Source organism: Lissotriton helveticus, chromosome 7 (assembly GCF_964261635.1).
Source record: "Lissotriton helveticus chromosome 7, aLisHel1.1, whole genome shotgun sequence".
Classification (NCBI taxonomy): domain Eukaryota; kingdom Metazoa; phylum Chordata; class Amphibia; order Caudata; family Salamandridae; genus Lissotriton; species Lissotriton helveticus.
The window spans coordinates 719,146,312-719,173,496 of record NC_136068.1 but is presented as its reverse complement, the minus strand read 5'-3'; the positions used below and the strand labels follow the sequence as shown (position 1 = coordinate 719,173,496).

Sequence of the window (27,185 nt, the reverse complement as noted above, 5' to 3'; positions counted from 1 at the left end):
TGCCGAGCGTCGAGGGCGGTGTGCCATTTACGCTCCCACCCCCCTCCTGTGACCCATGGTGTGATCTCCTAACACCACAAAAGTGCAGAAACCGTTAAATTGGAAGCCTCCTAAACCAGGAGTTATTAGGAAGTCGAATTTCCTTCCTAATTTTTTTGCACTTTTCACTTATTAATTTTCACTTTCACGTCCCTAGGCTAGGGTGGGCCTTAGAGAGTCCATTCCACCAGGGTTTAACACACACAGAGTCCTGATGAATGCCAGGTAAATTCATACCGTTTCGTGGCTGAAACATGTCGACTGATTTATAGGAAACTACCACTCTAATAACTGTGGACGATTTTCCGACACATAATTTTAACTAACCTGTCCCTAGTGATCATTAAAATAAAGTCAATTTTGATACATTACGGACTATTTTTTAACCATCCACCACTCACTAATTTTCTTTGCACATCACTGCCTAAACTCACTAACCCGCTCCGCAGTAAATCTGGCGTTGCAGCACACCAAAGAGACACTCGGTCTCTTTGGTGGGGCCCGATGATGAAGCATGTCATCACTAGGTGGTGAGTGAAGGCTTTCTTTAACGCCTAAGTGAAGCAGTTTACTTGTTCCAGACTGTGGTTGAATACTACTGGCGGACACTCTTTCTTTGTTTACTGATGCCTAGCACTGCAACAGGGAGGTTTTGTATGGAAAAAGTTTCATGAAGTGCTGCCCTGGGACTGCATGAAATGGTCTGGGGGTAAAAAGAGGGAACAGACAACAGGACCTCAAGATGGTGCATTATTTCATCACAAGCATATTTTCTAACCTTACTAGCTCCCCTTTCACGTCTTTGCTCTTAAATCTTGTGTTCTCTTTTGCACCAATGCCCCACCTTGTACCACCTTAACGGGCCCAGACACCTTGGGTCAGCTGACACCCATAGGTGCTATAGAGGCTTTGAGCATGATATGTGACCTCTGCTTGCCAAGAGGGGTTACATTGCTGTTGCCCTTTCGTTAACCTGTTTTCTGTGTGAAAAGGGAAGTTTGAATGTTTGTGTTTGGCTTCCTTCCCCCAACATTCCTGATTCAATATTTCTGCTTATGAAGAAATCTTTGTCCTGACGTTCAGTTGGACCTGCGTCATATTCAACAAATTTGTGTTTGTATTACCTTCCAAACTCGCACATCCTTTCTGGGGAAAAGGAACACTATTGGCAGTACAGAAATAACGATTCAGTTTGTTCAAAGCCACTGTAAGCCAGTATAACAATATGTTTGGTTTATCTATGGAATAATTTTGTGATCAGGAGTATAATTTATTCTCTTTATTTTTTTTAGGATTCTTTTGATGAAGAACATGATGGCAGGAAAAAGAAACACCCTAGTCCACAGAAGAACCGTTCCAATTCCAGTGAAATGAGGTTTGTTCAGATTCTAAAATCCCAGTTCTGCAATATTCGTTTGTTGAGCTATCTTGATTTGTTCCCAGGTGGAGGCAAATCCTGTTGATGAGCATTCTAGTGGGTTAAAATATAATGACAGTGATTTGTGGGAAAGCTTGATTCATCATATGTCATTGAGGGGAAATCTTGTTGCCTCTAATTTTTCTGTCATTCGATGCTCTTTAACCTCAAACAGCTTGTTCAGATGCGGTCTATCATTTATATATGAACTGAGTGCTCTGCCCATTGAAATTAAACTTGTAATCTCAATTTATTAAATGAAATCTTAACATTTCGGATGATTTACAGATCAGGTAAAGTAATTAATAGATGAATCCATATGAATGAAAATATAATTTAGAGACTATCCACTCTGTCCCCCAGACCCAAAATAAATTAATGACAAATATAAACAATATAAACAAGTGTCAAGCACGACAAATTTAAAATGGTAAGCAATTGGCAATTAATATACGCGTTAAAAAAAGAACAATACCCCCCAAACCCCAGTATAGGCCACATCTAAAAAAAAAATAAGATGGTTTACGAAGTATGTAGACAAATAGTTCAAGGTTTTAACCACATGCGTGCGGCTCATTTTCCCGCTGTGCGCTAAAGAATTCAAAACCCCGCGGTTCATGACGAGCTCAGCTAGTCATGAGCGTGCAAGAGGTGTACTTCTTGACGAGCTGAGCTCGTCATGAGCGTGCAAGGGGTTAAAATTAATTAATACAATTAAAAATAATTTCCAAATAAAAATGGACAAATACATTAATCAGTGATTATCATTTTTTTTACGTTTTATTAAACACTACCTCTTAATCCCATGAGCCCACAACTTGAAATTTAAATGTATTATATTGTTAGAAATGTATTGAACCAATATCAAAAAAGTAAAAAACATTTTTTAATTAACAAATTAACAAATGTATCCATTAAAATGAATGACTAAATACAAAAAAATTTACCCTTCCAAACCCCCAGTGAATATAGCTGGAAAAATGAACAAGTATACTGTTTAAAAAAAAAATACTTATATATTTCACACACAAAAATGAATACAAAAATATAATGCAATAAAACAACTTAATAGTCTTATAATAATTAAATCTTTGAGGCTGGAAAGTGTGGAGCCATTTTCGATGTAGTTTAACAGTAGCCCAAAAGCGAACCTTCTCAGAAGCCATGCTTGCAAAATGTCCATAGTCACATTGGTGGTATTAAGTTTGCTTGGAATTGTAAGTCTTCACAGAAACTTAGCTAAAAGAACTATTTAATGTACCCTAACGCAATCACTGAGAATCACACACATCTGTTTTTGCTACTGAAACAAATTGGTTTCTGGATGTCAGTCCAAGACGTCTGCAGAAATGGAATGTCTTCATAAAACACCTTAAATGTAGTTATAGAACAACAACAACAAAACGGAATTTGATGAGATATATAACCTTAGCGTCTGGGGTGTCTGTATCAAGAAAAAGACGATATGTTAATTTGGTTCCCCAGGGAAACGGTCATGGGCTACAGTATGTTTTCAATTGAAAGTGCTTGATCTTTTTCATGGACATGTCTACCATTCTATATAGCTTAACTTGGAAAAGGTGGACTTTGTGAAGTGAGGAATACTTGAGGTCAATCAGAGTATATCTGGAGTTGTAAGTACTGACGTGTAAATAATTGTATGTGTCTTCAGTATTTAGATGAGCAATATTGGAAAGCTAAATAATGATCCATTAGCTTCTGCTTCTTTTGTCTTGGGTATTTAGCTTACTGAGCTCTCATATTGAGACCTAAACCTAGTTTTGCGCCTGTTATTAGCCAAGAAATCAAGTGGCCATCACATTCATTATACTGAATTAGTCAAACATTTATTCATCACTTTAGTACACGTTCTAGTTTGTTTACCAGTTACTGGACTAAAAAAACATATTTTTTCTCAAAAGCAAAACAGAAACCTTTGGCATAAACTCTGTAGAATTATCAGTTTAGCTAGCAGACTTAAGTGGAAATTTATAAGGCTACCATGCACACTTTTTGTGATAAGCACTACCTTGTTCATGCACATAATATAAGCATAAATTATACAGACGATCTTGACATTCTGCCTTACAATGCTTTGCTTCAACTCCAGCTTAATACTTGTTTGTTCAGCAAAATGGCCCAATGATAACTATCAAAGTTATTTGTAAGAAGAAAGAAATTAGCATTGCACCAATAATTGCTGTTAAATTAGGACCTAAAAAGTATCAATGAGGAGAGAAAATCGAAACAAATACACCAGTGCCATGAAATTTGCAAAGCATCCTGTATATTAATGTTTGTAATATGTACACATGGTTCAAAATATAATGGTTGCTCCATCGTGAAACACATGTGCTCAAAAATGTGCTTGTGCAGTAGTGATAGGTGATGAGTACGTAGAATTAAAATGAGGAAAATATATAGATTACAGTTCATGCAATACTGCAGAAAGCCTGTTTAATGTAATGATGGGTAACTTAATAAATGTCCTTGTGGTAGAGGATCATGTTTTAATCAATTGATTCCCTCTACATAGATAGTGACGTAGTCCAGGCATACGTTTCAACTCAATATAACTCGGTCATTAAAAACCTTAACTGTCTGTCTTTATCAAGACAGAATCCAGTGGGCAATCTACTTATAGGGATAGTGGTGATAAAAATGGCTATGGCAATTACAATGCATGGGTTTTACCACACACATTTTTATATCCCGAATATGCCTTTACCACAAAAATCTAAGTATTTCACAGGTAAGTGTATTATATTTTTATGTATGTGTATATATCTGTTAGGGCAAGGGCGTTTGTAGGGTTTAGGGTGGGTATTATTTTTTGGGTGGCAAGGACCTTTTTATGTTTTTGCCAACCACAGGTTCAAACACCCAAAGGTAATTCAATGCTATACATAACTACAGTATAAAAGAAGATACATAATAACTATTTAAGTAAAGAGTTGAACCTCTAGCAAATAAAAAATAAAATGTCAAAGTAAAATAGACATGCAGAAACAGTCAAAGACTTATCCAGACCAAAAGCAGTTAGATCCATCAGAAAGTAGGATAGGCTATTTAAAGAAATTAGATCCAACATTTTCATGCAATATCATGAGGGTAAAAAATCGTGGTAACTCTGAAGGCAATGAGTTCCAAATGTGGGGGATGGGTGTCCTTTAAATTTCTAACTGCAGAAGGATCCTAACGTCTGCCACATTCGTACCTACAAGAAATGTGGATTTTTTTTCTGCTAGATATTAAAAATAGCCCAAGACCATCTCCATGAAAAGAGAGGTACCATATGATTAAGGAAATGCAAAGCTATTACGGTAAACAATACAACCAAACAAATGTCAGTAATGTGATCAAATGTGAGTGACTTAGAAAACAGGCAAGTTGCAGCGTGAATAGCAGCTTCAAGTGGAAGAATTGATGAAGCAATTGCCCCGACAGTAGTGCATCCCCATCCTAGAGATCACTTAAGATTATACCATTGTTCAGAAGGCTGGATTCATTGTAGACTAATTAGAAATTCAAGAATCCATCGGGTGAGAGATTATAAAGGATATTTTAAAGAAACTAAATCTGTGCTTGGAGCTATTACATTGCACGAAATGCTGAGATATGCAGATGAAAAGGCATTCTCTATAGATGGCTCCCCTGCGTGACTGAGTAAATTTCTGAAGGTGTAACACCGAAGCATTATCTTGCAGAAAACAAAATGATAAATGTCATCTATGCTAAATGATTGTTCTTCCATCTAAAGATTGGGATTTTAATGTAATCCTGACTCTGAGCTGTGTGTTTGTGTAGGACTTTGTTAATTGACTGTCTTTTTACCCCGTAAGATCCATTAGGGTTTGAGACTTTTGTAGCAGTAACTTGAGACAAAACAGGCAACCTAGGCACAAGAATGCATTTGGCCTAGTTTGAGGAATAGAAGGGGATGTAGCACTTTATTTTTAAAGGCATATTTCTGGACGCTTCTAGGGCCAGTCATGATATGTAAGCCATTTGATAGGACGGAGTAGCTTGCATTAGGTAACTGACTTCCATATGTCTATGGTGAAAGTATGACCAAATTGTTTTGAACTTGGCTAAAACCCTAATTCTATTACAGTTCATGGTATAGAACACACAACAGTTACACAATCCCTACGGTGGATCTCCTGTTACATTCATTCGCTAAATAGATCCGTGAATAAGACTGTATTAAAGAACATTTATTGAACCATTTCTTCATTATATTGATTGATGCCATCCCTCTCCTTACCAACTCCAGGGTTGGACTGACAAAAGCGTTTCTTTGTGCAAATATAAACAATCCTAGCTTTACTCTGTGATATGGTGTGAGAGAGCACTTTTAAGTAAAATGAACACTATGAAGAGTGTACCCATAATGGGGAGTCTTTTAACAATTCGTACCAGGTATAAAACTTACTCTGTCTTTCTAATTTCAAGTAATGAAGCCTCCAGAAGGATTCCTGATGGGATTGAATTTCATGCACGAGGGCCACCTTTGGAGAAAACCCTCTTACCCAACGAAGATAAGTCAAGTTTGGGTGGTAACAGGAGACCTGTGTTGGAAGACATGATGGAGCGTCCAGACATGTACAACCGAATCCCAGTGGAGAGGTAATTAGTTCAAAAACAAAGGTTGGCTCTTGCATCTGTGAAGGGCATCTTCCATGGGTTTCAACACGTATTGATTGGAAAAACCTGACCGTTGAGAACAAAACTATCCTTCAACAGTTCTAAGAATAGCTTGCAAAGGCCCCATTTATTACTGCCATGATTTTGAAGACACCTTGTGTTCTATTAAGTAACATCTCTTGTGCTTTGTTTGGTAGTACATGGTGATTAACTGTTGCATTTCACCAATGTACTAAAGGAGGAGTTCTTGGCATCCACTAGTGATTGTGACTGTGCTAGTGCATCGCCTTGAATGAAGTCCTAAAATGATACCCCAGAACGGGGAACTGCCCTTGCAACGCAGCCGGAACCACGCAATACCATTACCACGCATCCATTACAATGCATGGGTTTTACCACACACATTTTTATATCCCGAATATGCCTTTACCACAAAAATCTAAGTATTTCACAGGTAAGTGTATTATATTTTTATGTATGTGTATATATCTGTTAGGGCAAGGGCGTTTGTAGGGTTTAGGGTGGGTATTATTTTTTGGGTGGCAAGGGCATTTTTACAGTTTAGGATGGGTGTGGGTTTTTGGGTGGCAAGGGAGTTTGTAGGGTTTAGGGTGGGTATGGGATATTGGGTGGCAAGGTTGTTTTTTGGGGTGTAGGGTTGGTATGGGTTTTTGGGTGGACGGGTGTTTTTAGGGTTTAGGATGGGTATGGGTTTTTGAGTGGCAATGATATTTTTATGGTTTGGTTAGAGTGGGGAAGTATTTTAGTATACCATGGGTCTTTTTAGGGTTTAGGGTAGGTATGGTTGTTTGGGTTGCAAGGGTACTTTTAAGGTTTAAGGTGGCTGGGCTATATGGGTGGCAAGGGCATTTTTAAAGTTTATGGTGGGTAAGGTTTTTGGGTGGCAAAGGAGTTTAAGGTGGTAAGGGTTTTTGGGTGGAAAGGGTATTTTTAGGGTGGATAGGAGTTTTGTTTGGCAAGGGTATATATAGGGTTTAGGGGGTTGAGGATAAATGAGCGAAGATGTGTGTATTTTTTATATATATATATATATCTGTGTTTGTATATATATATATATATATATATATATATATATATATATATATATATATATATATATATATTCACTGAAAAAAACATAGGTTAGAGACCATATATAGTTAGGAATTCGCATTTACAAAACCTTGAAAATTCACTGAAAAAACCATAGGTTATAGACCATATATAGTTAGGGATTAGCATTTACAAAACCTTATTTTACTCGCACAAAACCATTGAAATTCGCATATATAGTTAGTTGCGCTAACTATATATCGCGCACCCGCAATCCACTGCTGATGTTGTCACATATTACATAATTCATGACATGGTCAGTGACATCACTGATGACATCACTGATGACATCACTGATGACATTACTGATGACATCACTGATGACATCATCCAGTGACTGTGTGTTTCTGTAAAGTTTAAATATGTTTGATATATTGAAGAATGAGTGGATGTATAAGTGTCTGGATGAAGGATTTAGTAGGTGCGTGACTGACTGTATGAGTGAGTGAATAAATGTGTCGTACTAAATGCATGGGTTAGTGACTAAACTGTCTGAATGTGTGCATCAGTATGTCTGTTGTGATGTAAACTGCTGCATGTGTTGATCATTAGCTATACGAGAGGCTATATGTGTTATTGATTGGTTGCCCAAGTATTTGTATGGGAGATTGAGTTTGTGTGGGGGTGGCTGGGAGGTGTGTGACTCTGTGCATAGATGTGTGAGCAGTTGATTCACTAGGTGTATGAGTTCAAGAGTGCATGTGGAAACAGCTACATGGGCGGTTGACTGTGTGCATGAGTGTATTGATGAGTGAATGGATATCTCAATGCTACATGTCATAGTAAGTACATATGTAAAACACAGTACATGTGAGAGTTGGCATATATAAATAACTGTGCATGAGAGCCACTGAATGTGTGAGTGGCTGTATGGATCATTGTGAACTTGTATCAGGGATTGTATAAGAGAGTAAATATGTGTTAGTATATGTTTGAATAAGTAAGGTGTGTATAACTGTATAGTTGAGGAAATGGAGGTGAGATTGTTTCTTTGCATGACTGACTAGGTGTGTGAGTAACTCCATGGATGAGTGACAGTGTGTGTGTCTGTATACACTGAGTGTATCTAAGGTTATATTAGAGTCTGAAGAGGTTCATCGTATTAGCACAAGAATGATGTCAAATGAGATGTCATTTGAGATGTCATCAGTGATGTCATCAGTGATGTCACTGACCATGTCATGAATGATGTAATATGTGACATCATCAGCAGTGGAGTGCGGGTGCGCGATATATAGTTAGCGCAACTAACTATATATGCGAATTTCAATGGTTTTGTGCGAGTAAAATAAGGTTTTGTAAATGCTAATCCCTAACTATATATGGTCTATAACCTATGGTTTTTTCAGTGAATTTTCAAGGTTTTGTAAATACTAATTCCTAACTATATATGGTCTCTAACCTATGTTTTTTTCAGTGAATTTCAATGGTTTTTTAATAGCAAATATCAAAAGCTGTCGAATGTCAAGTACGTGGTAAGTAAAAATATTTTCGTGTTTATGCACACTGATCTGCTTTGAATGCTGCCCCCCCCCTCATTTCTATTAGGAGTACTCTCTCTTTGCAGATAGTGAAGGGTAGTTAACGCAGGCCTTTGCCCCCGTTGTAATCCGTCGTGCCTGCTTCTCTCTCCATTTGATTGATTGTTATCCAAGCATTTACTGTTTTAGAATTGGTTCTCTTTGGTTCATTCTCTATTTACAAACAAGCACAGAGTCGCAATACTCTGTTTAGTCTTTGCAGATAGTGAAAAATCGTGTAAAAAAACAAAAGGAATCGAGCAAAATCAGTAGGCCACTAATGGGATCTCTTTTTGACCTCGCTAAAATAGAAACATTAGGAACAACCCCTCATGAGAAATACGAAACTAGTGAGATGAACTGAGCTCCACACCATGATGGCTGCAAGACAGCTCGGCTCCGCCACCCACCCCGCCCAAAATAACGATAAACTCTATGCAAATATTACAAATATATACAACACACCAGCAAAGTAACAGGGTAAAACATTTTATTAAATAACTATTTACATAACTATTTTATACTTTTTGTTGCCCGATCCGGCTAGCTCAATCGATCGAGCATGAAACTCATTCACTCTGATAGTTCAAAGTTTTGAGGAGTGCTTGTTAGACTGTCTGAAGCTTATTTGCACCTGCTACAGCTTCACTATTCTCAATGTAAGTGGGGGCTGTTTGAGGACGTGACTGCATTTGAAAACAATGTGATGCGGTGCCTCCCTGAACCGCTTGACGGAGGCCCCCGAGGGACGGTGTGATGGTGCGGACTCGGAGGGGGCGCTTGGCTCCGGCCCCCTCCCCAAGTCGTGTTGCCCTGGTGTGGCCTGAGATCGCCCCCGACATAGGTGGCCGGCTCCCGGGGTCAAGCGGAACTTTTTGCCTTTTGGTGACTCTTCCATTCTTGACCTTGTCCCGCAATCCGTTTGACCTAAAGACACGCTGTAGTGGGGCGCCCCTTTACCGTTTCACTTGCCATTCCGCCCGCTTTTGCTACACTGTGCCTCTTCCGCTATTCAGCTGTTTACCGCCCGCTCTTGCGACTACAGCGTCTCGCTCACCATGTAGTTGAGTTGCTCCCGCTCTTGCGGTGCAGCGATAGGCGGCTGCCACAGGACTCTCAAAATGGCGGCCGGCTCTTCAGATTTGGGCGTGGTCCACTAAAATGGCCCTGCGACACCTTGGAACTCGGACGCTTGTCTGCTAGGGCTTGGGCTCCATTCTCGAAAGCATCCCCTCAGCCTTGAAGATTCTACAAAAGTCTTGGGGGCCCCCGACTCCCGCAGGCTTCTGGTGGGGAGCGGCTGCCATGATTGCTCGTGGAATGGCCACGACGGAGCTACGAGATGGTGGTGCTCTCATGCTGACGCCAGCTTCAGTCTGAAACATCCAGAAACACTGTAGACTACCAATTCGATCAGTTCCGGTAGCGCCCCAACGTGACCCGGTAGAGAAGAACTTGCCCTCCCCTCTTTGACTGATGGTTCTTGTTGCCTGTCCCTTCTGTTGTCATTTAACAGAACTATTTAGCCTGCTGAAAGGGGTTGTGTTCCGACCGCTGGTTGGTGGAGACATTTTGACTATATTCTGGACCTGCGTTGTCGCGTAATGCGTCATATGACGCGCCGCGTTAGCGCATCCGGAAGTGTTTCGGTGCGCGAAGCGCAGCTTCCCGGAAGCGATCCGGGGCGCGGCGCGCAGCGCGTAACGTAAGCATAACAGGTCATGTGACTTGTTAATAAAACTTTTCATTGGTTCATTTTACTTTTCTTATTCTAATGATGAAAGGCTTGGTCATATGACCTAAAAATTACACTTTTTATTACTTTCGAACATTATTTTTTCTTAAACATATATGTTATAATGTTCCAAGCTAATGTACTTTCCCGGAAAATTTACAACTGTCCTGCAAGTAAAATATATTCCTTTTTCGAGAAAAAGGGCGTTTCTTCGTCCCATGACGGAGCCGTTGAGCAAAAGAGGCTCGGCCTGCTGTCTTAGTCGCCGATACGCCTGAATATCAGATTCTTATCGATCACTTTATGTTGCAGGAGTAGAAAACACAACAGCCCTTGACCATTTATCTTTACTGCGTTCCTGCGTATTATACCTTTTACCCTTCATGTAATTGGACTGCTTTATTTCACTTGCCTTTTACTGATTCGAAAACAGTGACTATTATTAAAAACTTTACCAATGTAAATACTACTACCATGTTTTCTTTTAAAAACCTTTATTGTGAAAATGTCAGTATACAAATACGGGCCTATAACCACGTGGGCCGGCCACGGAGCAAACTGTAATCGTATATGATGAGGAGACATTTACACTGTAGAGGAACGTAACGGGCGGGCCATTAGGTTGCAAGAACTAAGGTGTCTAACAGTTGCGGAATCGGTGGACGTACATTTTATAATTAAAATACGACAGGGCCAGTTACAACAAAATTATCTAGATATACATTTGCGGGCAAGTACCATGGGTGACGTTAATTCGAACTTTCAATAGTACAGTAATCAATAACACATCAGAACTTAATATCAATAGGGATGTCGAAATATTCAATCAATTCTCGTCCCCGCCCGCCATGTGCTTCAAAACTGCATACGTATCTCGTGATATCAAGGTTGTGCAACCAGTACACAACAAGGAGTTACGAGTCCCATTTATTCCGGCGCCATTTTGGGCGAGGACGGGCAGGTCCAGGATATAGTCAAAATGTCTCCACCAACCATCGACTATGATGATGTTCATATGCTGTATTTATTAGAGTAACACTCATCTGTCCACATGAAATTAATTTGCCACAATCTAAACATGTCATTTTAATCTTTCCAAAGTTCTTCTGAATATTTGGGACCGTTTCCCTTGCCTCTGATGCTGTCAGTGCCACTTCTTTGGTGAATGTACTGGCAGGTCGGGGGTTGTCCTCCAAATCTCTCTTTTGTGCAGCACTATAATTAATCGGTGCCACCTCTCCATATGACGATGCATGGTATAATTACCATAACTATATTTTTTTTCGGTTCTTCTGGAGAGTACATCGTGGCAGATGAGGCAGGTAACGTACCGGGCATTTACCTTTTTTGCATGTAGAGGAAAGGAAAAAAAATTTGAGCGGCCGAGTTCTAAGGTGTCCCAGGGCCATTTTAGTGGACCAGGCCCAAATCCAAAGAACAGGCCGCCATTTTGAGAGTCCTGTTGCAGCCGCCTGTCGCTGTAGCAGCAAGAGCGGGCGAAACTCAGCTAGACGGCGCTCCACTGCAGATGAAGTGCCTCAACCTGGAGAGGCGGGAGAGGCTCGTTTGCGCCGCCTCCCCCCCCCCTTCGGGCACCCCACGCCGTCTTTCGGCACAGCATTGTAGGATGGCCACACCAGTGCGGCAACTTGCTGGACACCACCTCGGTGCCAACCGAATCTCAGCGCCTTGTGGTGTCTTCCATTCCGAAAATATTGTTGGCAGCATTTTGAAAGGAAAGATAAACAGCCGTTTGTGGCCCTCACTACACCGTTCTCCTAGTGAGTCTCACATTGTTACATTTAGGAAGAATGTTGAAGAGTAGTATGTTGAAAATCTGAAGCCATTGTTCTACAAACTCTCAACCAGCCTTGGATGGAAAAATCCTGAAGAATGTACAAACTGAAAACCATTTTTTGTCTGTATAGCATCAGCAGCAACGCTTGAGTCAGCTTTGTGTGAAACCGCCATTTTGATTCAATCAATAGCGTCCCCCTGCACACATTCAGGGACCTGGTCGTGTCTTCAGGTCAAACGGATTGTGGGACAAGATGCACAAAGGAAAAGGAAAAAAGTTCAGCCGGACCCCGGGAGGGCGGCCGCCTATGTCATGGGCGATCTTAGGCCACACCAGGGCAATAGTGAAGCTGCAGCAGGTGCAAATAAGCTTCAGACAGTGTTACAAGCGCTGCTCAGAACTCTCAACTATGACACCACCTCGGTGCCATCCGGATCTTGGCGCCTTGTGCTGGTTCCGGCCTATTCACACATCGGTCCGCTACTGACGCCACCTCACAGGCCAACGGGGCACCCCACGCCGACTTTCGGCGCAGCATTGTAGGATGGCCACACCAGTGCGGCAACTTGCTGGACACCACCTCGGTGCCATCCAGATCTCGGCGCGTTGTGCTGCCTTCGGCCTATTCACCGCAAGTGCGCATGCAACTCGGCTGCATAGCGAGTGAAACACCAAGGGGCGCCCCACTGCAGCCGAGGAACCTCCATCTTGGGGGCGACGCACAGCATCACATTGCTTTCCAATGCAGTCAGATCCTCAAACAGCCCCCACTGACTGACGCGAACTCACAGGCCAACGGGGCGCCCCACGCCGACTTTCGGCGCAGCATTGTAGGATGGCCACACCAGTGCAGCAACTTGCTGGACACCACCTCGGCGCCATCCGGATCATGGCGCGTTGTGCTGCCTTCGGCCTATTCGCACATCGGTCCGCTACTGACGCCGCCTCACGTGCCAACGGATTTTCTACGCTTTTTATAGCCCTATGCCGCATAACAGGTCATGTGACTTGTTTATAAAACTTTTCATTGGTTCATTTTACTTTTGGTTTCCTAATGATGGAAGGCTTGATCATATAACCTAAAAATAACACTTTTCATTGGATGAAAACATTTTTTTTCCCCAAACGATGAAAGCCCCACCTTGTTTCTGGATGTTTCAGACTGAAGCTGGCGTCAGCATGAAAGCACCACCATCTCGTGGCTCCGTCGTGGTCATTCCGCGAGCAATCATGGCAGCCGCTCCCCACCGGAAGCCTGCAGGAGTCGGGGGCCCCCAAGACTTTTGTAGAATCTTCAAGGCTGAGGGGACGCTTTCGAGAATGGGGTCCAAGACCTAGCAGACAAGCGTCCGAGTTCCAAGGTGTCCCAGGGCCATTTCAGTGGACCAGGCCCAAAAAGGAAAGAGCCTGCCGCCATTTTGAGAGTCCTGTGGCAGCCGCCTATCGCTGCACCGCAAGAGTGGGCGCAACTCAGCTGAATGGCGGATTTTGGCACAGTGTACCAAAAGCGGGCGGAATGGCAACTGAAACGGTAAAGGGGCGCCCCACTACAGCAGACGAGCCTCCACCTGGGGAGGCCCGTTCACGCCGCCTCACCCCCCCCCCCCCCGGGGCGCCCCACGCCGTTATTCGGAGCAGCATTGTAGGATACCAAAACCAGTGCGGCAACTTACTGGACATCACCTGGGTGCCATCCACATCTCAGCGCGTTCTGCTGCCTTGGGACTATTCGCACAACAAAATCCACTGGAGCACATATATTGAGACCTAGCAAAGGCACATCGGGCTAACAGTCCCTACAATTTTGCCAAGTTTCGTGCACATCCATTCAGCCGTTCGGGCTAAAAGTGAGGCCAACCGCCCTATGGAAATTAACATGGGAAAAACGTGTTTTGGGACCCCCCTTTTTTCTCGGCCCCCCCTTGACGAACCCCCCCAAATTTTCAGTGGCTTCTCAGAAACTAAATGTTCCATTTTCCTGAAAATTTTAGCCAATTCCGTCCACAAACGCCAAAGTTATTAGACATAGAATTTTCAAAAATCCCATAGAGAAAAAATCCTAACTATATATACCTACTGGCGACCGCCAGTAGGTAATATATATATATATATGTGGTTCTGTTGGAAATGGGAGTCTCTTGTTGGCAGTGGTGTACACCGTGATCAAGTAGGGACTCTTCCTTCTTGTCAAGTTTAGGGGATTACACAGCTAAGATAACCCCTGCTCACCACTTGGTAGCTTGGCACAAGCAAGTAGGGCTTATCTCGGAGGTGATGTGTACAGCATTTGTACCTAAACACACAGTAACACAGTAAAAACACTTCAAAATGGACACCACACCAGTTCAGAACAAGCAATTGCAATGCAATAGGTCTTGCATTTGTGAGAGTTAGAGCTATTTTGTTGTAAATGACAATGTCTTTACCTAGGAGTTTTGTTTCTGTTTGGAGCGGAGTGAATGTATGTTGTGTCGAGTGGAAATATGTGGGTTTGATTGGAGTTAGTTGTTGAATTGTGTGGTGTGGAGTGGTTTTGTGTAATGGAATAATGTGGCAAGGTGTGGAGTGGAAATATGTGGATCGTAATTATGTGATATCGAGTGTTCTGGAGTTATGTGGAGTGGGATTATGTGTTATGTAGTGTAATTATGTGGAATGGTATTTTGTTTTATGGAGTGGTATGTTGTGGAGTTTATGTATGTGGTGTGCTGTTGAGTTTTGTTGCATGATGAAGTGGAATTGTGTGGTGTTGACTGAATGTATGTGGTGTGTTGTGTATTTGTGTTGACTTGAATAATATGGTGTGGAATGGAAATGTGTAGAGTTAAATGGTGTGGCTTGGCAGTGTATGGCGTTGAATGAAAAATATGTTGAGTGGTAATACGTTGCGTGGAGTGTATTTATGTAGAGTGTTGCTACGTAGCATAGACTGGATTTATATGGAGTGTATTTATGGAGTTAAGTTTAATTATGTACAGTTGAATTACGTGGTGAGTGGTTTTATGTGTAGCGTAAGTATGGTGTGTGGGGCTGAAATGTGGAATTGTGTGGAGTTGTATTTTGTGGAGTGTAAGTATGTGTTTTGGAGTGGAGTATAAATCTGTGGTGTGGAGTGCAATTATGTAGGCTGAAGTGGAATTGTGTAGTAGTTATTTCGAGTTGAATTGTGTAGTGTGGAGTGTAATTATATGGTTTTGAGTTGTATTAAGTTGTGTGGAGTGCTGTTATGTGAAGTGGAATTATAATTTATGGAAATGTGATTTTTAATTTTTAGGACTGTAATTAAATGATGTGGAATGTTGTGGAGTGGAATTATTTATAGTTTAATTGTGTGGCATGGAATTATGTGATGTTCAAATGTGCTATGTGTGGTATAGTTATGTGGTGTGGATTTAGACGAGCAGTGCACGCTATGGCTTTTATGTCATGGGGTATAAAGTTGTCCTTTTGTTAAAAGACTTCTTTTCGACAACTAAAATGCAAGCCTAAACAGTATAATTTTCCCTCAGAAATTTTTCACCTGAAAAAGTTTTTGTCTGTAGTGGTTAGTGCAAGAGTTTGTTTCCAATGTGTACATTGTATGTTATTGACCTTTTAATTGTAAATTAACAGTAAAAGGATGCTGTCTTCCTAAGAGACGTGTAGAGCTGTTTCATCCCCCTTTTTGAAAGTCTTCTGAAACTTCTGGAGAGCTCTTGCAAAGGAGTCGACATGTGCAAGTGTTCTCTGATGTAAGCATCCTACTTTCCTCTCAGCTATGGAACACTAGTTCCTGGTGTGGTGTACATGGCAGTCAGAAAAGCATACAACCAAAGGCGCCTTCAAGCCTACACTGCTTCAGACAAATCTTGCAGCCCTTCCAAACCGCTTCTCTACTGGCAACCAAGAGAACCAACCGTCTGCCTTCCACAGAATCCCTTAAACCTGTTTTGTTTTAGTGGTTGTACGTGCTAGGAAGCTATGAGTTAGTTAGGAAGACCTTCTCATCTTCAAATATGCGTTCCTCTGTTTGTCAGGATAGTAGAGGACGGATTTATTGGATTCGTAGGCGGGCATCTGTTTTTTTAGAAGTCCCATCCTTAGTACAGCAAAAGGAGCCCAAAATCCTCTCAAATGACTGGCCCAATTTATCAGCGAGACTGGGCAAAAAAAACCCTAGTATTGCTTACAAAAAGCTCACATGATTGCGCTGAGACTCTACTTCTACTTTTGGTTATTGTCTTTGTATTCTGCATTAATTATGCAAAGCTTGTATTTATTAATTTATTTTTTGAAGTAACCTCATTGTGTGGCGACCTGGCTCAAAGATTTCATTATTTATAGGCTTGCTAAAGACATTTAACATTTTCTGAAACAAGAACCGGCGCTGTAACTTTTTTCAGGAGGATTCTTTGCAGGCTCCTTGCAAGGGGCAGCCTGTCGAGCTCCAGGTACTGCTCAAGGCACTTGCGCTCAGGCGACATCTGTTCTGGGAGGAAGAGCGTTTCCTATGTGTGTGAGCGTACAGACTCAAGGTGCCTGCTGTAATGCAGTCATGTGACCATGAGCAGGCAGCCTACACAAACAAATCTAACTTTAATGCGACGCTGGAACAAAAAACTGGTGTGTGCAGAGTTTTCTCCTTTGCCACTCTGCAGGAGTTGCACGGCCGTCTTCCATCGTCACCTCAGCACAACCGCCCGTAAGAAAAATCAAACGCTATGAAGTGGCCAATGCTTCAGTTGAGAGGGTGCGAATAAAAAGACACAAGAACATGTGGAAGGGGGACAACAAACTAGAACAGGGAAGAGACCAAACAAGATTTGGGTTGTGGGGACAAAGTAAACAAGATAAAGGCACTCACAGAGCCACTCAAAACACAGACATGTGTGTGAAGACCTGCTTAGAATTTACTAAACAAGTTCCTGAACAGATGGTAAATAGAAACAAGCAATTGCTGGAGAGAGTGCCCTGCATGCAACACCTGGTAGGATAAAGTCCTTTAAGAAAATTGTGCCCAGAGACTGTTAATAAAACCTGCGGAGTAAAAACACAAGTAAAAGGGCCAGGCCTCATGGAAGGTTACCAAAGTAAACGAGCATTGGCAATGCATTTGCCTTGTCTTGCATTATTAAAGTTTGAGCTATTGGCATTGCTAAATAATGCAACACCAATAGCTCAAACTTTAATTTGTGCGAGACCTATTGCACTTTCTTCCACATTGGTATCAGGTAAGCAAACTAAATCAAGATCACATGGGTGTCTGTTAGGTTTACCTCTGCAACAGGAGCACTTGGCAAAAAGTGATGCGGGTCATGAAAAAATTTAGGACATTTTTCAAGGTGCAAAGTTACCCCGGTTCTAAGATAGTTTATGCTCGTGGCTTCTGGTACCGTCCTCCCGTCTGCGGTGGCGGCTCCGGGCGTAGGCACGTAAGCCGTGCTAGTGGCGTCTGTGACAACCTCGGGCAAACCTTTCAACCGCACTCAGATGAAACACGCACTTCAAAATCATTAAAAGCACGAATGACGCGTGTTCAATAGTAAACTTGAAACTGCAGCATTTTCAGCCCCAGCCCAACTCTCCTCCTGGAGTCAGGTTCCACTTAGTGAAATATATAGGAGCTTTTGTGGAAACGCAGACTCTGGGTGCAAGGGGTGAGCGTCCAAGAGAGACGCATTGTCCCTGGGCAGTCACATTGATGATCGTGCTTCTGTGGGTACCACCACTGCACGTAGGTGCTAGCTGCCGAGATCACGATTCTTCATCCAAGCAAAGCCAACTCCGTCTATTTGCTATTTAAAGTGCTTAGACTCAGCACACTGCTGTAACAAGCGCTATGTAAAATGTGTCATTATTAATATTCTCCCCCACGGAGAAGCCCTTACTTGCAGCAGGACGGCTGGAGCCCTCCCCTACGGGGTCCTGATTGAATTCCAATGTGCAGCCTGTGGAGGGGACCACAAAGTGTTGGGTGGCCCCGTCCCACACTGCAAAGTTGCTGGAGCCTACCGTTGGGCTGCACCAGGTGTCCGCGAGCAACCTCACATGTGGCCCGTCTCGTCCAGGCTACCGGAGCGCGAGCACGGCGGCGTCCGGAGCACCTCCTCCAACTTCTGGCCCCGCACTGCCTCTCCATCATGAAAGGGACGGTTGTCACCATAAAAGCAGCCCCTCCGCCCCCAGTTACTCCAAATCAAGGCGCGGAACTGACCAATAATTGCTGCGGGCCACATCAGGTCTTAGTCACCACACCCTGAGTTAGGCAGCTCTGCACATGAGGTACACTGCAGACAGGCAGCTATCATGGCGGTGGCATCTTTTCTCCGGTCCCTTATTCTCACGCTCTTAGTTGCCCTGTCATCACTGCCATGGGTCCAGGGGAGCACCCCAGCACATGCCTGGTGTCTGCAGGGCCAGGGAGGGGTCCGAATCAAGTGCTGTCAGACAGGATGTAAATTGATTACAGTCGGGCGACGGGAGCTGCACTAAAGTGATTGCGCAACTGAAAGCGATCGCTTTTGGAAACAAAGCCGCAAGTGATGCGTGCATGCGCCATATGGTTACAATTATCGCGCCCGTGTCTGGGCACGATAATTGAAACCATATGGCAGGAATGCACGTAATAGACACCAATAGGCCATGGGCGGAGCAATGCGCCCGCCTTTGGCCTATTGTGTGCTAATTTTAAAAGGAACACGCAGTCAAAGGCCAATAGCAAGCCACAAAAGTAAAAACACACGCATGAGCGTGTACAATTCCAGGGTCCGTTTCAGAACCCCGGGCGAAAGAACTCTCGCTGCGCGAACAGTGCTGCGCACTGCATGCTAAGCATGTGCCCTAAGAAGGGGGTATTACGGAGGAACTACTAAGCATATTCACGAATCAAAAGCAACCATTTAGAAAGGACAGTAACAGGAGCCAATTGAAAAGATTGGAAGATAATGGGCGGAGCTTCAGGTCCATACCTGAATACAGCATATCTCAAGGCAGCGCAAGCGCTGCCTAAGCAAGACCTAAAAATAGCCAATATTTATTTAATCAAAACAAGACCAAAATGACAAAAATCCAATATACACAAAAGCTTAGATATGAATTTCATAAGAGTAAAGCAAAAATACAGTTCCTTGAAGTCGATAGTGTTGCAACGGAAGACTTGCCAAATTTAATTTCTCTGCAACAATTGATCACCACCAACTTGGCCCATGAACATACATTTTTTCCTGTCTCTTATAATCTATTCACCATTTTAGTTATCAAGCCTTGGTCCTCCAATTGATCTTTTCATTGAACTAACAGGGACTTGGATATTTGGAGAGTTGAGGCAATTTACTTAGGAGGACCTGGAATAAAGTACTGCCAAACACATGTCTATTTTCATTACCTTTCTCTTTAAAACTGAAGCACTAGCCTTAAGACAAGAAAATATTGACCAAAAGAACAAGATAAATGCGATACATTCTTAAGAAAAACATTTATCTAAAGCCTCAATTTGAATAATCCGAGTATAAAATTACAATTCAAATTTAGATTTAATACCAGAAATTTAGTACAAATAGCCACACAATACAATGCAGATAATGATCATTTGCTGTTTGCCTAGTGAGAGATAGAGAAAATAGAGAGAGAGAAACCAAGGAAATTCGAGTTTCAATTGTCAGATCATACAAACCAAAAGGGTTGTTGAGTAATTAGTCTGTCTTCGATATGGAACAGGGCACGACAGAGATGAAATTCAGCATGTCGCAAAAGCAGTCAGTTAACCCTTCAACCGAAAGGTTATTTCCTGCTCAACTTTACCAATCGGCAAAGTGCAGGTTCAGAACAGTCAGGAAAGTTCATTTAAAAGCGTTTGGCATTGGGGAAATCCAAAGTCAGTCCGACAGCATGCCAGGCAGGGAAATGACAGCCAGCCCAACTGCTTCTCCAAAGGTTCAAGGTTAACACCCACAAAGTATCTTTTCCATCAGCACATATGGTTTCCATTGCTTGCTCACGATTGGCTGCTTATGGTGTGATCAATACATAACTTAAGAAATCCGGAAGCATTAAGTAATCCCTTTGCAAATTCATGAAATCCTTTTCACGGAAGGAAGGAAACTTCACTTTGCTCACAGTCTGTCCATTCCCAGGTGCTCTCCTTGGGCTTGCAATAATATTGATACATTTCGGTCAACAGTATTGCTTTATCAAAAGTGAGTCCATTGTTCTCACAGCGTCTTAAGTGACTACTTCAGGTTAGATTTTACATCTTGAGCAAGAAAGAAAGCATCTAAGGCCTACATAGAATTTTGCTTATTCATTTCCACATGATTTTTATTGTAATTCACACTTTAAGAAGTGCATTTAAACTTCCTGTAAATTAACTCAATTAGTATCCTTCTCTAAAGGTTACATGTCATGTTAATTTTCCCAAAACAAATGTGTCACTCTTAAATACATGTTTTTACCACATAATGTTAGAGAAAGCTGCAGTTTTGCATACTATCAATTATTACTAAATTAAGCATTCATTTCAGAAGCTTTATTAGGCAGACATTTCATTTTGACGCCTTTTGAAAGTTATCGTGACCACATTCTCTGTTTACTATATTTTTGTTTTTCAAAACACTTGATTTCCTACATATGTACATATCATCATTGTTTCTTTCTCTTTGTTTTCATTTTGTCCTTTTTCAAACACTCTGCATGCTTTTACGATGCAGTATGAAACCTCCTGTTTTTCGACTTATCCAGTATACATGTTTTCATCAATAACGTATTGTCGTAAATCTCTTTTTTGATAGTGAGAATTGATAGAGGCAAGCGTCATTTATCATTTACACTCCATCAATAGCGCCAACCGGGGCTATTGCTGTGTCATGATCAACAAATCCAACAGTTCAGTCTGACCTCGATGGAGTCGAGGCCTGGCTATGGCGTGGGGGAAGACCCACAAACAGTACTAGGGAATTGAAGAGGTCTAGTGGATCTTGTGGTGAAGTGTACTGGTGAGGTGTCACTGTATTCGTGAGGTTCGGTGAGTTATTGAAGTCACATATGTTGAAGATTGAGTCCCATGATGTTGAAGTTGTGAGCTCTGACGTCGGCAGTGCCGGGCTGTGGTGTCGTCGAGGGCGTTGCACATGGAGGTGGGGGCAACTGTGTAAGTCGGTGGCGGCGCTTATGTGTCGTCATCGGCGAGACCAATGTTGCGATACGTTTGAAGTCGGTGCAATGCGGTGATGCCTATGGTCACAGTGCAGGCAGCGGTGTCTATGTCCGCAAGAAGCGTCCTCATCAGTGAGACCAGGGCTGCGGTGTCGTTGAGATCCGTGCTGCGTTCACTCAGTGAGCGGGGACCACGGCGTCTGGCAGGCAGCGGCATCGGTGACTGCATCGGGTAGCCGCATTCTTATCTTAATGCTGTGTTGGCCTGGATGTTGGGCATTCCATGAACCTTTCCGCCGTTGCTGCTGCCGCGGAAGAAGCCGCAACACGCTGCGGGGGAACTACAACTCCCAACCCCCTAGCACTTGAAAACTCGCTCAAAACAGTGACTCCGGACCGTGGTGCGGGACGCGCTCCCGGGCCAAGGGCTGGGCTTCCCTTCTAACATCCAATGGTTGACCTAAGGTACTGTTATTATATTTTGGTTGAAATAATGGTGAAACCGAAAGGGCTCAGTGAGAAATGCTCAATGCATTCCTGTCCAGAGCAGCAAGTGTACTCACTCATGAGATCGAGCTAAGAGGCGTCCATTGTTGGAACCGCTCTCTCACACATCAAGGACTTCCTTAGGGGGCACATCGGATGATAATACCTCCACTCAGCCCTCGTAATTGTCACCTCTTGTCAATCCTTCACAAAACCAACCAGGAACTTCGCCTGTTGCACTAGCCATAACTGCAACGACTAGTAGTGAACCGGAGCACTCACCCCAGCCCGACACCTCAAATGTTCCACCAGCTAAGCGACGCAGGGGTGGGGGGGGACCGCAAAACCAAATCCAACTAAAACTACTCCAGTCCCAAAACCAAATGGCGCAAATGGCCACGGGCTCCGGCATAGTGCACTCTCCAATATTGACTACCCCAAGTAACCCATCCCCTTCATTAGTACTTCATCTTGCACTATGGGCAGGTGAAGCAGGGATGAGCGGCTGTTTGCTGTCTAATCAAATTATTATGGCCAGGAGTGCGGTGGCTGAGAACCTCTATTAAATCTATTGCTGGAGACTGTGTGGCCATGAATTTTAACAATGTACATGTTGTTAATTCACTCTTAAGCCATCTCCATAGAATTCCTCTCAAGAGTACTCAGATCATCCCTTTATTTCTAGAGCATTTGTACAATCAGGCATCATGATTGGAGTAGAACAGAGGGGTACAACAAGGACAGGTCAGCCATTAAGTCACGGGGAGGGAACTAGTAGTATCCCGTTGATAAGGCTTCTTAATCTATATGCTCCCCTGTCGACCTGGAAACCTGTGATTGACTACCATCAGCTCTTCCTTCCGCTATTGGGAGAGTAATCACACCAGCTAACCCAGTACCTGTAACACGGGGGAGCCCTGAGATCTCCCCCTCCTGGAGCGTAGTTGACAACAAGAAGATCTGTATAACATCCTCCTCTAATGGATCAGCCAACCCAGTGCCTGTAATACAGGAGAGCCTTGAGATCTCCCCCTCCTGGAGCTTAGTGGCCGGCATTGCATCAAAGAAAGGCAACGAGCAGTGGCACGCACTCTGGTAACACCTTGAGATAATCTGTTTTCAGGAAACATGGGCCAAGGAGTCCATCTCTGTCTCTGGGTACCGGTCTTTCCACACCAGCAGTGCCCTCAGTGTCAGGAAGAGCGAAGGGGGGGACTTCTAACCCTAATTTCTAACACACTACCAATACATGTAAATATGATTGACTCCCCGAAGACCCATTTCTATTAACTCCTGTTACACACAACCAATGAAGGAGTCTGGCTTTTAATTAATTATTATAACAAAGAATTTGTTGGAAATATGAAGTCAGTGGTAGAAGAATTAATAAGGGACATAGATAAAGTTAACCTCGCTCACAAAAAAGGCCCAACTTATCTTCATATGGTTGGGCGACTTCAATATTCACCTATGTAAGCATGACGCGGATATGGTGTGTGGGCTGAAAGTCTCCCATGGCATCCCCATCCCTCACTTCACCCATAATGAATATGGAGATCGCCTCAACACACTCGTATACACTAGGAATATGGGAATAATTAACAAAATGAAGGCAGGCCATGTAGGTTAAACATTTAGGCGGACTAACTATGATTCCATCATCAACTTTATTCTTGTTTCCACCCAATTTAGTGAAAAAGTGTCCCACATGGATAACTTATTGACATGCCACAGTGACCACGCCATTCTACTTACTCATTTAAGTATTCTCTGTAAGGTATCGAACCAGCATCATTAAGCAGTAAACATTTGCCTATCTAGGAAAAATTGGGTACCAACTGAAGTGGTCACAAGTTGAGAAACGGAACCTGGCTCCTGCAATTCTAGCACATATAAGGGATGATATTCTACACTGTTTAGCTGAGGAGACCTCCCCACCACTGTTAGTATCCCAGTTTAGAGTTCTTATAGAGCCCTCGTCAATGCCCTAAAAATTCCTCCTAGAAACCCAGCATTAATAAGATAACTATGCAGCGATTACAAGGCCGCTAGACTGAGAAGAGAGAAGGACATCTGTGAGAAAGCGCCGGACGGTCTCGAGCAAGCAGCTAGGTCAGGCAACAGTAGTGAGTTTTGGAAAGTAATAAATGCACCTCACTTTAAAGATCCTAAGGACCCGTCCTTGGATGTACATGTAGATGAAGACTCTTGGGTGGGACACTTCAAGAGTATCTTCGGATTTAACTCAGCTCACCTTATTCCTGTAACTGAGATAGACGCCCCCCACTATCAGGCAATCTAAAATTTTCACTCTCCGAAGTTAGAAGATGGCTGGCGGCCTGTGTCTCTGGGAAAGCCCCTGGCCGGACGGGGGTGCCAATTGACCTCTTTCAGGACGACTATGATCTATTGGCCCCCCTACTAACTAAAGTTTTCAACAGAATAGTGGTAGAAGGGCCTCCACCATCTTGGAAGCATAGCGTCATAGTTTATCTCCCTACTGGACCCCACCGCCAAGCGTATGGGTCGGCTCCTACTATACAGATTGGAGGAATGGGCCCAAGAAAACAACATTTTGGTGCAGGCACAATATGGTTTCCAGAGGAAGAAGGGTACCATAGACCAATGCCTTAATCACTCCCTCTGTATAGACAAATGCACAAAAGCAAAAGGTGGGAAAATCTATATGGCCGTTAAGCAGCTGACAGCGGCAATAGACTGTGTCCCATCAGAAGCTGTGGCACTTGATGGAGGGGATGGGGGATCAGCCCCCTTATAATTGGCTTCATCCGCCAATTATATGCTAATATAATTATATGCCACTACTTGTGTCCGGTATGGCAAAAATTAGGAACGTACACGCTCATTTAAGATCGAAATATGAGTCAGGCAGGGATGTGTCCTCGCTCCGTTTCACTTTTCCATCTATACAAACGGGGTTGAGGCAGCCCTGACTGGCTCTCCTCTGGATGTGCCTACGTTTGATAACACCCCTTACATATACTAGCGTATACAGACAATGCAGTCTTGATTGCCAGGACAGATGTACCTTTGTAAAGTCTCAGAACCTCTTATGCATCATTCATGACCTTGCTTGATCTCAAAACGAATGAAACAAAATCCTTCATCACACCAGGAACCGGTAAAGATGCAAAATTCCCTCACTTCCACCTGGACTCAAAGAAAATAGAAGTGGTAGAGTCATTCCCATATTTGGGAGTTTTATGCGACAAAAAACACTCATGGGTAAACCTGGTAGCGTCAAGAGCGATAGGCATTGAAAGAAGTCTCCAAGCTGTCAAGGGCTTTGCCAAGAAGCTAGGCGCCAGCCCCTTGGACCCAATTAAAAACATCTATCGCGCAAAGACAAAGGTAGCGGTCATTTACGGTGCAGGAGTTTGGGGCATGGCGTACATTGACCAAATCCAAATACGGTAATTTACAGTGCAGGAGTTTGGGGCATGGCGTACATTGACCAACTCCAAATACTGCAAGACAGTTTTTTTAAAAATCCTGGTTGTCGTTACCCCTTTCTTTCTCTAATTATACGCCTTGAACTAGGGTTACCTTATTTGGTAAACACTATCAGATTGGCGCCAATTCTCTTATGGCTGTCCATATGGCGTAGGTCCACGGTCAACCTTACACAATCTATAATTAAATACTGTTTTGAGCTGGATCATTACAATAAGATTGAATGGCTTAGATACGTAGAGGCAGAACTCAATGCAATCTGGCTGGGAGAACTATTTTGGGATCAAACAGCCTGCAGGAGGATTTCTAAACAAACTTTCTGATTCCTATATGCAGAGACTAACCTTTTTCCTAGGGAAAAGAATCACCGACAAACGGCGTCCCTTGCCTACGATCCTATCCCCCCTAGACTAGAGGAAGAATACTCCTATCTATCTGGCATCACAATAGCGCAGCACAGATGCATCTTACTGCGATTTCGCCTGAATCTCATTCCTTTTTGGTTAGGCTACCCAGAGAGGAAATTTTAACTTTTTAGACCTGATCTTCTGCCCCTGCGGTATCCACTCGCCCTATTCGGACCTACACTTAGTACTGTTCTGTAAGTTTTACCATGCAGAAAGAGAAGCCTATATTCTCCCGATTTTCAAAGCGCTACAATTTTAACCAGTGTACTGTGGCACTGTATTTTTTTAAAATCACTTCCTGACCCCTTTATCTCTTTCTCAGTAGCAACCTTTTTGTGGGCCTGCATGAGAAAGAGAATAACTCTAGGCTACCTGTTGGTCTAATTGACGTAACCATGAATTAAATGTAAATATATTAATTGGTCACTGTCGAAGAGGCACTCAAAGCTCCTTAAGATTATAAATGATCTTGTATGTTTTTTTTTAATTACTACTTGTACTTGCCTACCGCATGGGGTGCTTGATGAATTTGTGCGTTTATATGTTTGATATGTTTTTAAAGAGATCAAATAAAGATTTTATTGATTGATTGACTGCATCAGGAATTCTTTCTGGAGATTAAAGCCCAGCAACCACCTACAGTGGTCCAGAACTGGAATTGGCACCTCTTGGCAGGTTTAGAACTCCCAGCAATGGAGTCCAGAAGCTGTAGGTGAAGCCTTTGATGACCCTGAGACTTCCAACAGGAGCCAAGCACACACAAGCCCTTGAAGGAACTTAGAAAACAGGATTTCAGAAAGAAAAGTCCAGTTCCTTTCACTGCTCACAGACCGAAGCAGCAACTGCAGGCCAACCCAGCAAACAACACACAGCAAAGGGGCAGAAGACCTCCTGGCAGCTCTCCAGCTCTTCTTCTTCTTGTTCTCAATATAGAAGTGTTCAAAAAGTCTGGGGTTTTAAGTCCAGTGCTTATACCCCCTTGAGCCTTTGGAGTAGGCATTCTTCAAAGGACAGTCGTTGTAGTGCCTAAGTCCTGCTTTGCCCAGTCTTGGCTCCAGACACACTCCAGAGGGGTGGATTCAGCATTGTGAGAGGCCAGGCACAGACCTATTCAGGTGTCAGTGACAACTCCTCCTCCACTCTAGCTCAGGAAGGCTCATCAGCCCGGTGATGGGCAATCTGAATATGCAGGGCACATCTCAACTCCCTTTGTGTGACTGTTTAAAGTGAATGCACAAACAGGCACCTGTCCATTTAACAAAAAACACAGGAATCCATGGTCTTAAAAGCAACGTTGAGGACAATGATGGGACACCAATTTTCTGAGGTGGTTCAAGTCTGTCTTTTTCACTTCATTATTTTTCTGCACTTCTTTGTTTTCTATATACTGAATCGAGGTAGTGCCCAATGTGGCGGTAGT

General features: G+C 43.0%; 1 protein-coding gene across 4 annotated transcripts in view; it reads left to right on the top strand.

The window, feature by feature from the left end:
• The window catches only part of RBM27 (RNA binding motif protein 27), an 870,586-nt gene that overhangs the window by 127,101 nt on the left and 716,300 nt on the right, over positions 1 to 27,185 (top strand). For all 4 annotated transcript variants that reach the window (XM_078653046.1, XM_078653045.1, XM_078653044.1 and 1 more), the window contains exons 4-5: positions 1,332 to 1,414; positions 5,912 to 6,085. In XM_078653046.1, the coding sequence (XP_078509172.1) occupies positions 1,332 to 1,414; positions 5,912 to 6,085 (257 nt within the window). The remainder of the gene's footprint in view (positions 1 to 1,331; positions 1,415 to 5,911; positions 6,086 to 27,185) is intronic.